We start from the raw sequence: 19,436 nt of genomic DNA, 5'->3' as shown, positions 1-19,436 counted from the left end.
ATTTGAACTTTTTGCACTTAAAGTTAAACGGAACTGATATGCTTGTTATCGTCAACTTGATTAAATCTGCACAATACATGTATAAGGAAATAGTTTAAAATGACTCATACTTTCCCTTTTACTTTACTTAGTTTACTGTATCTTAAAGGGAAAGGCAACCCAAAAGATATTTGCATGATAAATGATAGGATTAATTATATGATAAAGATTTGTCATACTATTCTGTTGATATACGTCCGAGATCAGCTTCAGTACTAATTTGAAAACGTTAAACATTGAAATTCCCGTTATTTATAGAGGCTGCCATGATGTGGAACTCTTTTGTATTCAAGACCACAAAAATCAATAATTTTGACGTCACATCGTCTGTTCCGGTTTTGATGATATTCTAAGATCATCAAAGATGTGCATGAGGTAGATTTTACGAATAAATGGGTTGATGTCTTCCTGTGAAGCAATTAATTACACTAATGCAAAGGGGAGATGTGATTTTTTTTCTCTCGAAATTCCTGACCCAACCAATTCATTTGAAAAGAAAAGACTACGTAAACTGGATCCATCATTTGCGTAATAACGAGTTGAGGTTCGAGACATTTGTATGAAGAAACGTTACCATCTACCTGGTCTACAACTCGATTGAACGTTTTCTTTTCTTAATTTCTTCTTGCGAAAGAACGGGCTTAAATCTACACGGCTCCAAACTTAACTGTTCGTGACTTGTCATGTTTACAGTGCTACTGATGAAATAAACCGGAACAGACGGTGTGACGTCATAAATTAAACATCAATGGCCGCTCTCTTAGCGACGGGTAATTTAAAATGCATGATAGATTAATATTGATTTAATTGTTAAGCAAGAATTGCTGTTGTTAAAGACTGTCAATTACGATACCAGTAAGTAATACTTTATTCATAAAAGCAACAATGTGATTAGGGATGCCTTTCCCTTTAAGTAAGAGGATTTAGGTAACTGCATTGTTCGAGTTGAGCAATCACCCTGTGTAAGAAGAAAGACATTGTTATCATGCAAGGTGAAGATAACGAACAGTGATCAATCTTATAACTCCTACAAGCAATACAAAATAGATAGTTGGGCAAACACGGACCCCTGGACACACCAGAGGTGGGATCAGGTGCCTAGGAGGAGTAAGCATCCCCTGTTGACCGGTCACACCCGCCGTGAGCCCCATATCCTGATCAGGTAAACGGATTTATCCGCAGTCAAAATCAGTGGGCCAAGAACGGCTTAACAATCGGTATGAAACACGTCATACAGCATTTGACCTAATGCGAGGTTGTATTGACGAACTAGATCGTTATAACGACCATAGAATTTGCAAAATGCTGACTTCAATCGAGACTGTTGAAATCCCTGTACCATCAACTTGTTTGTCAGTAGCTTACCTCGATTTAAAAACTGACTATACCCAGAACAAGCTCTTGCATATCGAATCAGTTGAGATACATGAACACCATATGCAGGTGATAATGGAATATTGCTACATAAATGTGGGAAGTTGACGATGGAGTAGCTGAAATCATCCCGTTTGTCATACAGTTGAGTTGTTAGTTTGCCGTTAATGTCTACTTTCAATAAAATATCTAAGTATGAAGCAGAAGTGGACGACTCTGTGGTGTCCTTTATTTCGAGCTCACAGGGATATATCAAATCGACATATGAATGAAAGCTATCATTGTTAATAGACAAAACGTCATCGATATATCTAAAAGTCGAATTGAAGGTCACAGCGAGAGATTTTTTCTTCTCACGTAGAAGTTTTTGAATAAATTCTGCTTCATATGAATATAAAAACAGGTCAGCTAACAAAGGAGCACAATTCGTGCCCCTGGGAATTCCAACAGACTGTTGGAAGACCTGATCACCAAAGACCACGAAGATATTGTCAATGAGGAACTCTAGCATATTTTTTATTTCAACTTCAGAGTACTTGTGCGTGAAATCAGAGTGGTGTTTAACAAAGTAAGTTTTTGAATGACTGATCACTAGATATGAATATTTCTGTTTTCCGTTTTTGTTGAAGAAGCAACTGTCTATGATGTCAAAAAGTCTAGTCTTTAATTTATCGTGAGGAATGGTCGTGTATAGTGTTGAAAAGTCATAGGTTTTAATGCTATTGATTTGGGAAAAATTCTGTGATTTCAAGTTTACTAAAAGTTCTTTAGAATTTTTTAGAATCCACATTTGATTAACACCACTTCTGGCATATGTAGTCGCACAGTAAGTTTGAAGTTTCTCCTTCACAGCTGTTAACATTTTCGTGAGGAGTAAAGATAGGGGCTTGGTAGAGCACTTACTGGATCCAGCAATGTATCTTTGTTTGTAAGGGTTTTTATGTAGTTTAGGAATCCAGTATAGGTACGGTAACTCATATTCATTCGACCCATAGACTGGAATATTAAATGTGTCTAAAACTGAAGCATGGCTTTGAAGAATTTCGTCTTTTGAAAGGGCAGTTGGAGTATAAGTATGATTACCAAAAGTGGAATTAATGCCAAGTTCGTTTAAAATACAGTTGTAATAATGAGCCTTACAAACAAAGACAATGTTGTTACTAGCTTTGTCAGCTGGAACCAAAACATATTACTCATGTAACCTATCTAATTCTTTTATCACTTCTGGTTTACTAAACACATGTAGGTTATAAGATGATTAAGACCATCATTTCTAAACATTATCTAAATCTTCAAACTGAATACAGATATACTATCTTTTTAGATAAACGATGAATCTTAAATTAAGTCAATTCCAAAGCTCACTATTTGCACGTAACTCGCTTTAAACTGGGATAATGCATTCTCTCCATTAAACTTGCGGTTAGTGTTAGGTCGTAATGTCTAGGATTTTCTGGACCAATAACACATCATTTCAATAATTAACAAAGAATTATTAAACATTTACGGTATATATGTAAATAAGAGCTAATATTGTGTAATGCAATTAAAAGTTTGAAATGAAAGGTTGGAAGTAAATGAATAAAATGTACATAAGTTCCAAATCCGGATATTTACATGTATGAAAGGTGACGATAACGAGCAGTGATCAATCTCATAACTCCTGTAAGCAATACAAAATAGATAGTTGGGCAAACACGGACCCCTGGACACACCAGAGGTTGAATCAGGTGCCTAGGAGGAATAAGCATCCCTTGTCGACCGGTCACACCCGCCGTGAGACCTATATCCTGATCAGGTAAACGGAGTATGTCAACTAATGCAAGGTTGTGGTCAATTTGATGGCCAAGCATTCTCAAGCAATAACCCCTGAACTCAAGGTTGTACAAAAGTACAATGGTACAATTCATCAAGTAGTGAACAAAATGCATCATTGAGTCAAGTCTGTTATCAGCAGGACTCCCATATAGAGGTGAGCTAGCATAGGAATATATAGAACAAGATTCCTACGCGTAGCGATATATCCCCCAACGCTGCCAAATAAGTTGAAACACCAAAGTCCCACAACTCCAGTAAAATTTGTGAAATCGAAATTACGGTGGGGTATGATTAACTACATATTGCTACTAATCCTGTAAAATTAGAACAAAATCCGGTCTATGCGGAGCTGTGTCCACAAACTGTTCCTGAATTTATTATTTGAAGTCTCCCTCCTCGAGTTCTATCTTTATCAAATAAATATGCAAGTTTCCTCGCGCAGTTTACACCTATGTACAAAATGGAGGAACAAGAGATGAATAATTTAGATTTCATTTTTACAATGCACAATGAAAATATGCTGAAGTTAAGGTGCGCGATATGGCCAATGGGTATCTTGAGTTCATAATGTATAAAAAATATCCTGCATACCACGAAAGATTACGAGAGCTGTTCTTGTTACAGAACATTATCAACAGGAAACAAGTCTCTGCATATCCACAATTTCCCCTGCACTAATCAAAACGTGCTTAGTGATCGCATGTGTTTTGTGAAGTCTTCTTGTTCCTACGTAAGTTATTTTTCTTTTGTAAGTTAGCATTGATTTTTTCTAAAGTTCCATTTTTTTTTCCACTTATCTAGAAATGTCCCCAGGTTTAGAAGAAGTGCAACAAATTTTGATCAATGCATAGTGCTCAGAACGGTAGAAATAAATGCCTTTGTGTTTTATCGTGCCAACGTCTATCCAGGTTTTAATGTGATATTCGAGAGACCCCAGTGTACAAAGGCGGTATAGAGTTCCCCTCTTAGCGGATAAAACGTCCTAGGATAGACCCCCTTGTTCCTGGATTGTACCTATTTTAACGCTTATAGCGCATCATTCTATTGATTGATTGATTATGGTTTTACGCCGTTTTGGCAATATTTCAGTCATTTTACGGCGGTTAAATAATCAAAATATGTTTATGAGTGTTTGAGTTTCCCTGACGGCCCCCAGCGAGCCTAGTCTTTTTCGAAAATCAGGGAAACGGTATTTTGTGTGCCAAGGGGTGCACATCATTCTATAGTTACTAAAACATCTAATGTTTGTCATAATAAGTTTCGTTTAAAGAATTGATATCTCAAGTAAAACAAAAACTTTAATACGGCAATTTATGTTCATTTGCAGGAAATGTGTGTCAAATGTATGTGTTATTCATAAACGTTTCTCTTAAATCTCCAAGACATCTGTATATAAATGTACTCATTAACAGCAATGGGCTACAATAGAAAGGTCAATGCCATATGTATATAGTCATTAACTATAATGGGCTACAATAGAAAAACACTCCCCTCCGATAAAAACGTCTTACACTTAATTAGGGACAGATGATACTAAGAAAAGTATAAAAATAAATCAACAAAACATTTTGTACAGATTTTACCATTGATAAAACATATTCATATCAAAAAAGATGTGTACACATGTATAATAATCCTTACTTTTGCATTTTCACGAAAATCTAATAATAATAAAAAGATGATATCTATTATTCAGACAGAATTGCACAATCAATTATACAAAGTAGTTTACAATATATACAGTGAAACTTCTCCAAACCGGCCCCTCAGAAAACCGGTTCTCCCTGAATATCGGCCGATTTTCAAAGTCCCGGCAGAAACCTTAACATTTCCTTACAAAGAAAGTCTCACAAAACCGGCCACCCCTGAAAACCGGACATCGGCCACTTTTTAAAGTACAATTGTTAACAAACATGCGTAATTTACCCTTATAATACCGGCCACTATTTGAAGACTAGAAAATTTCGGCCAGAGGGGTGATTAAGACTGGCCAGATGTGAAAAATGACTGACCTACCAGCCAGGTGGGAAATTATCGACTGGAGTTGTGAAAAACACGAGTGGCCACTATAAGTTCTATAGTTTACCTGTGCTGTCCAGGGTGCTAATTGGTGCTTGGCTAATCAAAGTGGCCCATTTAAATTTATGTACAAAATTTTATAAACAGATATGCACATATTGAATGACTACAATCAATACGCCGTATTGTTGCACCATGAATATAAGCGGTAGTTAATAAATATTAAACCCATGACTGTTAATGATAATTTACAATAGATAAATAATTTTGGGGGGTTTCCATAGATTTAAAATTCCTAAAAAACATCACAATTAAAATTATATATTTACTACTCTACTTTTCCAAAACGTCAAAACAAATTTGTTAACGATATAAGCAATGGACGTAAACAGAGTTTTTATAGGTAAGGGGAATTCCAATAATAGGCCTCTGTGTTTTCTTTATGTATCCTGTTATAAATTTTAAGTTAAAATTAGATGATTGCAGCAAGACTATTTCTGGTAATAATTACCTGTAGGTACTTGCGGTCTAAATTGATCTCCACCGATAATTGATCATAGATCCCCATATCAATGTGAGCAGTACCTACTCTGTGTATTAATTGCAGCAATCAAATGGCTATGTGTTTGTTTTGTTTATTAAAACATAAGCCGAAATTCTACATAAATGCTGCTAGTCTACAGATTTCTATACATATATCAAATGCCGTTTTATTTAAACGGACCATTTTCCATTATTTATGCATGTCAATGTAAAAATGTTTATTCATGTTTAATTAGTTTTAGTGCTATCAATTGAAAATAAACATTTTATTTCCAATAGTGAAATAATAGTCCTTGAACACCATATTATATGGTTTGTGGTATGTCAATGAAATATCTTATAAAAATTGAGCTGAAATCTCTCTAAATGCTAAATTCTCGGTATACAATCAATTATACAAAATAGTTTAATATATATATATATATATATATATATATATATATATATATACAGAGAGAGAGAGAGAGAGAGAGAGAGAGAGAGAGAGAGAGAGTTCTTATTTCTATGTAACCTAAGTATTATTGAGTGCCAAAGGGAAGTGTGGGATTATGTAAAATATGTCCAAGGTGTGTATTTTCTGATAATATCTGGTAATATCTAGGCATCTGATCCCAACTCACGTATAATCAGGAGCCCGTGTTTGCCGAACTCTCGAATTTGTATTCCTTATACAAGTTATGACATTAATCAGGGTTCGCTATCTTCACCTTCTATAAAATTGCTCCGGAAATGATAAAGATCTTAAAAACTATTGTATTTTTTTTTTGCTCTTGTAACGCAAGATAAGTATAAGATAGATCTCTCTCTCTCTCTCTCTCTCTCTCTCTCTCTCTCTCTTGTATTTCTTGTATCTACCTCATTTATTAATCTAAAACATTCAAATATTCTAGTGTCATATGATGTAAAACTCAAGCATAATTTTTCGATATGTAGAATAATCAGTCAAAAGCATCCATCTCAGATTTGTTAGTATATGTAGGAGTTTGACACTGAATGAGGTACTTTGATATGTAAAATAGTCATCGTTGCTCTCTTCTGGAATCTAGAAAGCCCATCAATATGTCTTGTTCTTGGCATTATGCCATACGGTACAACTATAATGGAAATTAGGAGAAAATATGGTATTGTAAATTTTCAGTAGGGCTTCCTTTGACCTGAAAATTCCCATTCTCCCCAAAACGTCTAGTTTCTTACTAACTTGTTTACCTAAGGCGTCTGTTTGATAGGACTGTCTAAAAATTATACGGTACCAATTTTGATGCATCAGATACGCATTTCGACAAATAATGTCTCTTCAGTGATTCTGAAGCCGAAATTTTGGAAATTCGAAATAACAATAAACTTGTAAGAGCTAAAAGGAAAACCAGAGTGCCAAAAACTGGAGCCAAATTCGTCCATGATCAGAGCTATGCATGAGGGAGATAATCCTTATCGATGTAAACACCTAAAAGTTTGGCACATTTAACATTTTCTACGAAAATTCCACCAATATTTGTACAAAAGGTTCGACATTTCGATAATTTTTATTATTTATTATTATCAATTAATTTATTTCGTAGGTTGTAGGGGTCGTCCTTTAACTTTCTTTCTAGCACATCTAAAGATTCATCAGAAACATCTTGCGTGGTATCATCTGTATACGGTAGATGTTGACTGTAGAGTGCTTGAGACATATTGGGTAGTCATTTGCACAATTTAAAAAAAAAAAAAACGAGGACCCAATATAGAACCCTTAAGGACTCCGGTGGTAATATATTTTTGCTTTGATGTGGTCTCTTTCTATTTGACACATTGCGATAATAATGAAACTATTGAAATCTTTTCCCAAATACCCAAAGATAAAAGTCGGTGCATCAATATTTCATTTTGAACAGTGACAAATGCGTTGCTTAGATCAATAAAAGGTACACCTGTAAATTTCCCTTTATCAATGTTTTCAATCCATTTGTCAATGACATTATATAAAACAGTTTTGCGAGAATGTTTCATTCTGAAAGCTTATTGATGCTCTGTTTAAAAGTTATTTGCATTGAAATACTCGTCAAACGTGTCTTCCATTATTTTGCTTATGATAGGTAAAATAGATACAAATGTATGATTCTTGATATAGAAACTATCCCCAGATTTTTTTTTTTTTTTTTTTTTTTTACTGTTTTCCGCCACATTCAACAATTTTTCAGTTAAAAGGTGGTACCCAGTTTTTATTGGTGGAAGAGAAAATCCAGATACAATGTACCTGGGAAGAGACCACCGACCTTCGAAAGTAAACTGGGAAACTTTCTCATATACCGGCGCGAGCGGGATTCGAACCCGCGCTGACCAGAGGTGAGAGGTCGTGTGATTTTGAGCACGATGCTCTAACCACTCGGAGGTTGATCTAGTTGATTTCCATTTATTTACAACTTCACACTCCTGTATAGTTCATGATGGAAAACAAAATATCGGCGACAGCATCAGTACTCATTTGAAGTAATTGTAGAGAAATTCCATCCATACCTGCAGTGTTTGAACTTGGCATGCCTTCAATTACTTCCTTAAAGAAATATTCACAGGCTTTTAATGAAAAGGTGAAGATAACGAACACAATGATCATATATATGATCCTATAACTGCTATAACGAATATAAAATTAAGAAGTGGGCAAACACAGACTTCTGGATGTACCAGATGTGGAATGTCCTAGCCATTGACCCCATGGCAAATAGATCGTTATAATGACAATAGACTTTGAAAAATGCTGACTTTAAACAAACTGTTCGAATCCCTGTAGCCTGCTTCGATTTAGAAACTGATCATACGAAAAACAAGCTCTATCAAAACGAATCAGCTGCGAGATATAAATACCATACGTAGGTAATAATGAAATATTCCTACATAGATATGGGAAGTTAATGATTAAAAACGCTGACGGGATGTCTATCATAAAGGTGAGTTGTTAGTTTGCTGTTAACATCTATGTTCAATGAAATATGTAAGTACGAAGCAGATGTTGACGACTCTGTGGTGTCTTTTCTAGTTCACTGGGACATATGGAATCGACATATGAATGAAAATGATTATTGTTGATAAACAAAAGGTAGACATTGTCAAGAAGCAACTTCAGCATCTTTATTTTTACTTTAGAGTATCTGTGTTTAGAATCGTAGCAGTTTTAACAAAGTAATTTTTAATGACTGATCACTAGTTAAGTTCTTTTTGAAAAATTCTTTTTAGTAAAAGAAAATAATTACGCTTCTAAGCACTGATTGGGTTACCAAAGGCACAGATAACGAAGATAACGAACAGTGGTCAATTTCATCACTCCCACAAGGAATACAAAATAAAGAGTTGGGAAAACACGGATCCAGAGGTGGGATCAGCTGCTTAGGAGGACTAAGCATCCCCTGTCGACCGGTTGAACCCGCCGTGTGCTCTATGACTTGATCAGATAAACGGAATAACCCAAGTCAAAATCGGTGTGCCAAGAACGGCCTAACAATCGGTATGAACAACGTTGACTCAATGATGTAATGAGGTTATGTGAGCAAACTAGATCATTAAAATGTCCATCGTAATTTGCAAAATGCTGACTTTAAACGAGTCGGTTGAAACCCCTTTAACATCAACTTGTTTGTCAGTAGCTTAAAGGGAAAGGCAACCCAAAAACAGTTTACATGATAAATGATAAGATTAATTATATAATTAAGATTTGCCATACCATTTTGTTGATATACGGTCTAGATAAACTTCAGTACTAATTTGAAAACGTTAAAAATTGAAATTCCCGCTATCTATAGAGGCTGCCATGATGTGGAACCTTTTGTATTAAAGACCACAAAAATCAATAATTTTCACGTCACACCGTCTGTTCCGGTTTTGATGAGATTCGAAGATCTTCAAAGACATGCATGTGGTAGATTTTACGAATACATTGTAAATACGTTTATACCTTCCTGTCAAGCTATTAATTACACAAATGCGAATGGGAGATGTGAAAAAGTTTGGGTTTTTTCTTCAAAATTCCTGACCCAACCAAATCATCTGAAAAGAAAGGACTATGTAAGCTGTTGAGGTTCGAGACATTTGTATGAAAAAAACGTATACCGTCTGTCTGGTCTGCGACTCGATTGAACGTCTTCTCCTCTTAATTACTCTATAGTGGGGCGCTTTTTCCTAAGGGAAGAATGGGTCCTTGTTAATCCTTCCTATGATGAAATTCTATGCTAGGCCCATTTTTCTCCCATGGGTGGGGTGAGGTCTAACCCGATCCCGTTTTACTTGTGAGAAATCCCATACAAGGAGATTTTGCGTAAGTCATATATCTATGATTTTTTAAGATAAAACATAAACTGCAAACACACATCATGTAATGATTGCACAAATAAGCTGTTGTTTTCCCTCTTTCATAAAAAGATCTCCACAAATTATTTTATATTAGTCATTTCCTCATGAATGTTAATCAGGTGTGAACAATGCGGGCAAAACTTTAAAAATATAGTACTTCTATTTTAAGGGTTGGAGAATCCCACAGAAATGAAAGCAGGTTGTAAATGTAAGAAATAATTTCAACTTTGGAAAATTCCTGAGAGGATGGACTGCGATGCTTTGTGCTGGCATGCTATTTGTAAAACGCTAACAGATGGACGCCAGACAAACACTGATCACAAAGGATTGCTTGAGCTTATGAACTAAATGTTTTAGTGTTTATAGATATCACAATAATGATACGATCAGTACTTCCTTTCAGCAATATCATCAACTATTTAATTATATGAAAATATATCTTGTTTTTAGTAAGTTATTTATTTATTTTTTTAGGAATATGGCACTTTCGACAATTGTACGGAAAATCAAACGATGTTGGGTAAAGCACAAAAGACGCTTAAAATTCATAATAGTCTTTCTCACTTCATTATGGATGTTGTCATGGATACACAGGACCTTTAACGAAGAGGTGGACTATATCTTCATTAATGAAAACACAGACAAGAAATGCGAAATACCAAACTTGAATACACACGAGAAATCCATTGCAAAATTTTTATATCATCTCAAGCCAATTCAGTGTGAGAAATCGTCAGATTTTGTATTTATTGATTCTATTGGATTCCTGAGAGTAAACGACACCGCTGTATTTAAGTCTGGACATAAAAACGTGTCATGTACCTACTCCATAGTAAAACGTTCTGGTGATTACGACATCGAAATGGAAGCGGAAGTGCATTTTTCAAACTCCGTGTATGTTAATGCTGATTTTTTTCTTGTGAAGTGTAAGAATAAGAGGAAAACTGTAGTATATAAAAAATTACACCATACCATTGATTACAAATCCCGAATGCAACAATCACAATTTCTTAATGAATCGAAGGAGCATTTAAATGTGTACGTATTTGGGCTAGATTCTTTGTCTAGATTAGCTGCTGAAAGAACCATTCCGTTAACACTTCGCTACCTGGAGCAAAATCTGGGAGGATATATCATGAAAGGGTATACGAAAGTCGGAGTAAACACATTTCCGAATTTGATTAGTTTTCTAACAGGTAAAGTATCTTATTCAAACGAGTTACCCCCGTATACAGAGATTTTAGACCCGTATCCGTTCATTTGGAAAAATTTTAGTAACTGTGGTTACGCCTCTCTCTTTGCTGAAGATCTACCAGGAATGGGGACATTTACATACTGGAAAGGCTTTAAGGAACAACCCTGTTTACACTACATGAGACCTTTCTATCTGGCAATGGATAAATTAGGTCTGCCGAATACTAACCAAGACCTTCTTACATTAGAAAACTACAATATACACCTTTGGTACAGATCCGCTTTGTGTGTTGGAAACACACCTAAACATAAAATGTTAATGAATTATTACAAACAATTTATAGAAATGTACGGTAATAAAAGAAAGTTTGCTTTGAGCTGGCTAAATGAACTTACTCATGAATTCGACAATCTTGTACAGTTAGCCGACAGAGATATCATGTTGTTTTTCGAATGGTTGAAAGAAACGGGGAGGTTAACTAATTCTATATTGATATTGATGAGTGATCACGGAATAATGCAAAAGGCTATCAAAAACACACTAGCAGGACGAACAGAGAATCGTATGCCTTTATTCGCCATTGTGATTCCACCCTCTATGAAATCTAAGTATCCACACATCCACGACAATTTACAAACAAATACTCAACGATTGACATCTGCATTTGATGCGCATGAAACTTTAGTCGATGTTTTAGAAAGCAATTTTGTGCGCAGCATGGATTCGGTCAATGAGCGAAAGAAACTTCCACGTGGTATAAGTTTGTTTAGAAAAATTCCAGAGAGACGATCATGTAAAGAGGCGGAGATACCCGGCGATTACTGTGTCTGTAATTCATACGAACGACTTAACAAACATAACAAAACATCAGAGGATTTAGCGCAGTTTTTAGTTTCCTATATAAATCATGGTTTATCTAAACATGGGAGTAAATGTTCAAGATTACATCTGTTAAAGATAGTGAACACTTATCTTGTGAAATCAAATTTACGACGCCGAAAAGATCAGGAGAAATTTTCCATACGAAAATTGATTTTTGAACCCGACCCGGAAGAGGAAACTTACCTATGCATGTTTGAAACTGTTCCTGGACGTGCAAGCTTTGAAGCAACAGTTAGATCAAACAATAAAGGATCGTATGACGTCATTGGTAGAGTGAATCGAGTGAACAAATATGGCAACCAATCGTTTTGCATTCAGGACAAATTTGCCAAACCTTTCTGTTACTGTGGAGGAGCTCATTGATGTACATGAACATGTTTGTAATGGTTCAAAGGCAAACGCCACTTCATTATTTTCCACAGTCGTAAAATGGCTGACATGATGCCAAAACGCCGTAAAACCATAAATCATCAATCCTATTTTAAACAAATAGATTATTCTTAATATATATATATATATATATATATATATATATATATATATAGTTGGACCGTTGGACCGAGCATGGAATGGTAATTGGCGTTTCCCAGGTGATAACCATAATTCAATTAAATACGGTAAATTCGAAATAGAAATATCTAATCACTTGGAAATATGTGTTATTTATTAATTTCCCCTTGCTCTAAGTGCTTACTAACATCCAAATGTTTAAATCGGAAAATACGTAATGACATTGTTCTGGGTTATTTCAGTTGTATTACCTGTTACGCAATGACATTGTTGTAGGTTATTTGAGTTGCATTATCTGCTACGTACTGGCATTGACTGTTCAAAGCGATGTTGTGCTGAACTTGTTATCATGTTTAGTAACACAGCTTTAAAATGAAGTTAAAAAAAGACACGTGGAAAAAACGTTTGGCCCTCTGGGAAGTAGCATTTCAAAGAAGTTTTTGATTTGACATTTGAACGTCCTGTGTAATTTGTTTATAGCAATTTAGTAGATTAAAACAATTGTTCAGTTTGTGGTGTCTGCTATGATAATGTACAGTGTTTCAATTTGAGACAAAATAAAAAGTGAGAGAGTAGTGAGACATTATTGTGTTTCTAATTAATGAATAAGAAGGATTAACGCATGTGCCCAGGATAAACTTTTACAATAATTAATATTCTAGAGGTGAAACAGGTGCTGATTATCAGGGAAAATAGATTAAAGATGTTTACAAAATATGAAAATTTCAAGAGATGAAGCATTAATAAGATTTGTAAGAGTTGAACAATTCAAGGAATGAAATATCGATCAAAATGATTTGCAGGATTTGATTAATTCAGGAACTGACGTGATTTTCGATTTGTGGGAGATGGACAAATACATATCCAATCGAAACTACTCGGCTATTTCCGTAACCGCAAATGAACCTCGTATGTGGATCGATGCCACCAGTCTGTTGCCATGTGTACACAGATGCAACTATGACGTCACTGTCGTACGTTACAATATGAAACGCGAGTTTGCAAATGCATCTAAGATATCATACATATCTTAGGTATTCTAACACTATAATTTTCCACTTACATGTTTATGTATTAGAGTGAATAAAACGTTAATGATACCAAAATTAAATCTGTGGCGAAAATATAAATAACACATTATACAGGGATTCAGTTCTGGCCTTTTAACTACTCATCCACAGGAGCGCTTCCGGCGAAGAAATGCATCGATTTGATGCAATTATTGCGCCGATCCACGTCCGAGACTTCTTACCGGTTACGGAAAAAGACGAGCACGTGATCCGATTGATACATATCATGATATGCAATCAAAAGATTAACAATTCAAGAGATGACATTTTGCAAGTTAAGGAGTAATTAAAGGCTTTAAAGAGATTACACAAGTGAAAGGCGAAGATAACAAATAGTGATAACTCCTATACGCAACACAAAATAGAGTTGGGCAAACACGGACCCCTGGATATACCAGAAGCGGGAACATGTGCCTAGGAGGAGTAAACATCCCCAGTTGACCGGTCACCCCCGCCGTGAACTCTATATCGGGACCAGGTAAACGGGGTTTTCCGTAGTCAAAATCACTGTGCAAATCTTGAAACATTTTGAGCAGTATTTGTTTTGATACCATGTAAACTCAGGTGTCCTTTGACCAGTGACCACCGTTATCCGTCGTGAATTAACAATTAAGCATTTTAACGTCTTCTTGTTAATATGATTCCAATTTTTTTCTTCAAATTTTGTATGAAGCATCTTTGGGACAAGGAAAATATAAATTGGAACTTTCGGGACTCCTGGGGGCCTTAGAGTATGGCAAAACCTGCCAAACGTTGACCAGTTTTCAAACCTTCTCTACAACCACACACCTGTAAATGTATTGGCACAAAGACCCCAAGAGTGTTTACACTGAAGAGAGACTTTACACAATATGAGCATTTTAAATTAACATTATATGACTATTTTGGATCAAGCCTAGCGTCAAGACCCTATATATATTCATTTAAATTATTCGTGTTTATCCATTCCACCCAATGATACAATGAAGGTTATATTGGTAAATTAAATCATTATAACGACTATAGAATGTGCGTTATGCCTATTTTAAACGAGGCAGTTGAAACCCCCTGTATCATCAACGTGTTTGTCAGTAGCCTGCCTCGATCTGAAAACTAGTTGTGTTTATGTTTCTCAACTGATTTGCAGTCTGATTAAAACCACCCCCTGGGTATGACCAGGTTTTAAATCGAGTCAGGCTACTCACTGGTGCAGGGGTGTCAACAATCTCGTTTAAAGTAAGCGTTTCGCAAATTCTATGGTCGTTATAACGATCTAGTTTGCCAATACAACATATGGTTGGGTCAAATGCTGTCTGACGTGTTTCATACCGATTGTTAGGCCGTTCTTATCACATTGATTTTGACTGCGGATTACTCTGTTTACCGTATCAAGACATGGGGCTCATGGCGGGTGTTACCTGTCAACAGGGAATGCTTACTCCTCCTAAGCACTTGATTCCACCTTGGTACATCCAGGGGTCCGTGTTTGCCCAACTCTATTTTGTATTGCTTAAAGGAGTTATGAGATTGATCACTGTTCGCTATTTTCACCTTTAATTAACAACATAATTATTTTCGTAATTTCTATCAATTATGATCGGGATCGGTATTTTTTTCTACTGTTTGATAGAAATTTAAAAAAGATAGTAATATTTCTGAAATTTGGTGACTTCATTTCAATTTCTTTTTAAAATATATATGTTTAGTGTATCTTGTTTTCAATTGACATGTTTCTTGATGAATGAAGCCGTGCATGTCAAAAAAATATTCTAAAAAACACTGCTTGATGATTTCTTATTTTTTAAACAAAATGGAGCATTTACATGAGTCTTTTCCGCAGGTTTTATAGATATTTATATATTGCATCATGCATCAAATCAAAGCAATATTTGCAATCTGAAATCACTTTTTTGCGAACTAAACGCCTTTTTTTATTCCCAGAAAAAATCTTAAAAGGAATTCATGAAGAATAATTGAAAGATTGTATCACCCCCTCCTTTCGGTGGGGAAATTATGCTTCATATGAGGTGCTTAAATGAGCCATTAAATAACATTTAAGTGTACGAACGACCTTAACAACACTCACTTTCACTTTCCTGCACTTTGTCCACTGAAGTTTAAAAGGATTCATGTAACCGTATTGTATGAGTTGAGTAATCACCCTGTGTGAGAAGAGATACTTTGTTATCGTGTAGGTTATAGGATAGCCATTATTTCTAAATATAATCTAAATCTTAAAAACTGAATACAAATGTTCTATCTTTGTAGGTGACCGATAAATCTTAACTGAAATCCATTCTAACGGTGACTAGACAGGTGTTTGCAGCTAACAGCACCTTAAACTTGGATAATACATTTCTCCATTACAACTTGCGGTACCTGCCAGATCGTAGTACCTAGGATTTTTTGCAAAACGTAAATTAGAGTAGGGGTTCAAATCTTCATTTATATAGATGGGGAAATTCTATAATAATCTTCTTTTAAAGAATTACAACGTTACAATCTAACGAATAATGCATCAAATACATCATAGTCAAGTCTGCTATCAGCAGGACTCCCAGGCTAAGGTCACAAGAGGGAACTAGAGGTTAGCTAACATAGGAATTCATAGAAAAATTCTTTAAGAAGGTTTCAATGAAAGGTGAAGATAACGAACAGCGATCGATCTCATAACCCCTATGATGAATACAAAATAAAGAGTTGGGCAGATCAGGTGCCTAGGAGGACTCAGCATCCATATCGACCGGTCACAGCCGTCGTGAGACTTATTATCTCCATTTGGTAAACGGAGTAATAGGTAGTCAAGATCAGAGTCCCAAGAGCATGACAATCGGTTTGAAACATATCAGACAGAATTTGACCCAATGATAGGTTGTACTGTCATACTTGATTATTATAACGACCATAAAATTTGTACATGCTGACTTTAAACGAGACTGTTGAAACCTCTATGGCATCAACTTATTTGTCAGTAGCCGGCCTCGATTAAACACAAAAGTCTTTATTCGCCATTGTGATTCCACCCTATAAGAAATCTAAGTATCCACATATCTACGGCAATTTACAAACAAATACTCAACGATTGACATCTGCATTTGATGCACATGAAACTGTAGTCGATGTTTTAGAAAGCAATTTTGTGCACAGCATGGATTTTGTGAATGAGCGGAAAAAACTTCCACGTGGTATAAGTTTGTTCAGAGAAATCCCAGAGAGACGATCATGTAAAGAGGCGGTGATACCCGGCGATTAATGTGTCTGTAATTCATATGAACGACTTAACAAACATAACAAAATATCACTTCTGCTTCATACTTAGATATTTTATTTCGCAAATTCTATGGTCGTTATAACGATCTAGTTCGTCAATACAACCTCGCATTGGATCAAATGCTGTCTGACGTGTTTCATACCGATTGTTAAGCCGTTCTTGGCACACTGATTTTGACTGCGGATAACTCCGTTTACCTGATCAGGATATAGGGCTCACGGCGGGTGTGACCGGTCAACAGGGGATGCTTACTCCTCCTAGGCACCTGATCCCACCTCTGGTGTGTCTAGGGGTCCGTGTTTGCCCAACTACCTATTTTGTATTGCTTATAAGAGTTATGAGATCGATCATTGTTCGTTATCTTGACCTTGCATTGAAAGTAGACATTAACGGCAAACTGACAACTCAACTGTATGACAAACTTCACGTCACTTCAGCTTCTCCATCGTCAACTTCCTATATGTATGTAGCAATATTCCATTATCACCTACATATAGTGTTTATATATCTCAACTGATTCGATATGCAAGAGCTTGTTCTGCGTATAGTAAGTTTTTAAATCGAGGTAAGCTACTGACAAACAAGTTGATGGTACAGGAGTTACAACAGTTTCGATTGAAGTCAGCATTTCGCAAATTCTATGAGCGTTATAACGATCTAGTTCGTCAATACAACCTATCATTGGGTCAAATGCTGTATAACGTGTTTCATACCGATTGTTAGGCCATTGTTGGCACACTGATTTTGACTACGGATAACTCCGTTTACCTGATCAGGATATAGGGCTCACGGCGGGTGTGACCGGTCGACAGGGGATGCTTACTCCTCCTAGGCAGCTGATCCCACCTCTGGGTGTCCAGGGGTCCGTGTTTGCCCAGCTATATATTTTGTATTGCTTGTAAGAGTTTTATGAGATTGATCACTGTTCGTTATCTACACCTTTCATTAGAGGACTTAGCGCAGTTTTTAGTTTCTTATATCAACTATTATTTATCAATTTTTCAACGATCAATACAACTTATCATTGGGTCAAATGCTGTCTGACGAGTTTCATACCGATTGTTGGGCCGTTCTTTGCACATTGATTTTGACTACGGATAAATCCGTTTACCTGATCAGGATATAGGGCTCACAGCGGGTGTGACCGGTCGACAGGGGATGCTTACTCCTTCTAGGCACCTGATCCCACCTCTGGTTTGTCCAGGGGTCCGTGTTTGCCTATTTTGTATTGCTTATAGGAATTATGAGATTGATCACTGTTGGTTATAGATCTTCACCTTTCATCAAAACAAGGGGGGGGGGGGGGGGTGTTCCAGAGTATATCTGTTAAATATAGTCGATACCTATCTTGTGAAATTTGCGACGCCAAAAAAGAGGAAATATTTTCCATACGAAATTTGTTTTTGAACCTGTTGAAACTTACCTCTTAATGTTTGAAACTGTTCCTGGACGTGCAATCGAAGCAACAGTCCTGTTTCAACGGTTTTGGAACTGGTATTGATGATATATCACAGTAATATGCAGATGGATTTCAGACAAAATTCACTCAAGATCAACTTAGCATAAACCTCATACATGAAAAACCCTTCATTTGAATAATATTTCAACAGTCATTGATTATTGTATGAGTCATTCGTCATGTGAAGTAGAAAGGTGAAGATAACGAACAGTGATCAATCTCATAACTCCTTTTAAGATATCAATATAGAGAGTTGCGCAAACACGGACCCCTGGATATACCAGAGGTGGGATAAGGTACCTAGAAGTAGTAATCATTCCCTGTCGACCGGTCACACCCGCCGTGAGCCGTATAAGGAGACCGTTGAAACCCCTGTAACAGCAACTTGTTTGTCAGTAGCCTGCCTCGATTTAAAAACTGATCATACGTAGAACAAGCTCTTGTGTATCGAATTAGTTGAGAGATATAAACACCATATGCAGGTGATAATGGAATATTGCTACATAAATAAGGGAAGTTGGCGATGAAGAAGCTGAAATCATCACGTTTCACAGCGGGGTTAGGGTGCCCCGAGTATTTAAAATAACAAGTAATAACAGCATATTCAAATTAAAGTAAAAATGTTCAAAGCGTCGCGCATATTTTTAGTAAAAATCGTTCGTCAATTGATACATAAACAACCATCGTATCACGTGGGAAATCCTTCGCTTAACTATTACGTCGTCATACAAGTGACGTAGAGTTATTTTTATCCCCTAGACTTTTAGTTGTTTATCACCTCGGCACGGGTCAGTGAAAGTTGCACTCAAAACATTTGCAGTTTGGGCTTGATATGTCGACATTGATATGGTAAATTTAAAAAGCGATACGGATCTGTACAATATCCTCTCAAATATAGCAATTTCCATAATCTCAACTCAAATGTAGGGCATTTCCCACATTCACAGCCAAATC

At 36.1% G+C, this 19,436-nt stretch overlaps 1 protein-coding gene across 1 annotated transcript; it reads left to right on the top strand.

The window, feature by feature from the left end:
- Positions 1–3,853: 3,853 nt before the first annotated feature.
- On the top strand, positions 3,854–13,286 carry LOC130051005 (uncharacterized). Its single transcript, XM_056152122.1, has 2 exons — positions 3,854–3,961; positions 10,591–13,286. The coding sequence occupies exon 2, from the start codon at positions 10,595–10,597 to the stop codon at positions 12,554–12,556; it is 1,962 nt and encodes a 653-aa protein (XP_056008097.1). The 5' UTR covers positions 3,854–3,961; positions 10,591–10,594; the 3' UTR covers positions 12,557–13,286.
- The last annotated feature ends 6,150 nt before the right edge of the window (positions 13,287–19,436 follow it).

The sequence above is a fragment of the Ostrea edulis genome, chromosome 10 (assembly GCF_947568905.1).
Source record: "Ostrea edulis chromosome 10, xbOstEdul1.1, whole genome shotgun sequence".
NCBI lineage: Eukaryota > Metazoa > Mollusca > Bivalvia > Ostreida > Ostreidae > Ostrea > Ostrea edulis.
The sequence above is the reverse complement of the archived record's forward strand: the minus strand, read 5'-3'. Positions and strand labels throughout refer to the sequence as shown.

Coding starts and splice junctions, on each gene's coding strand:
- LOC130051005 (XM_056152122.1), top strand. CDS start 10,595: ATGGCACTTTCGACAATTGTACGGAAAATCAAACGATGTTGGGTAAAG.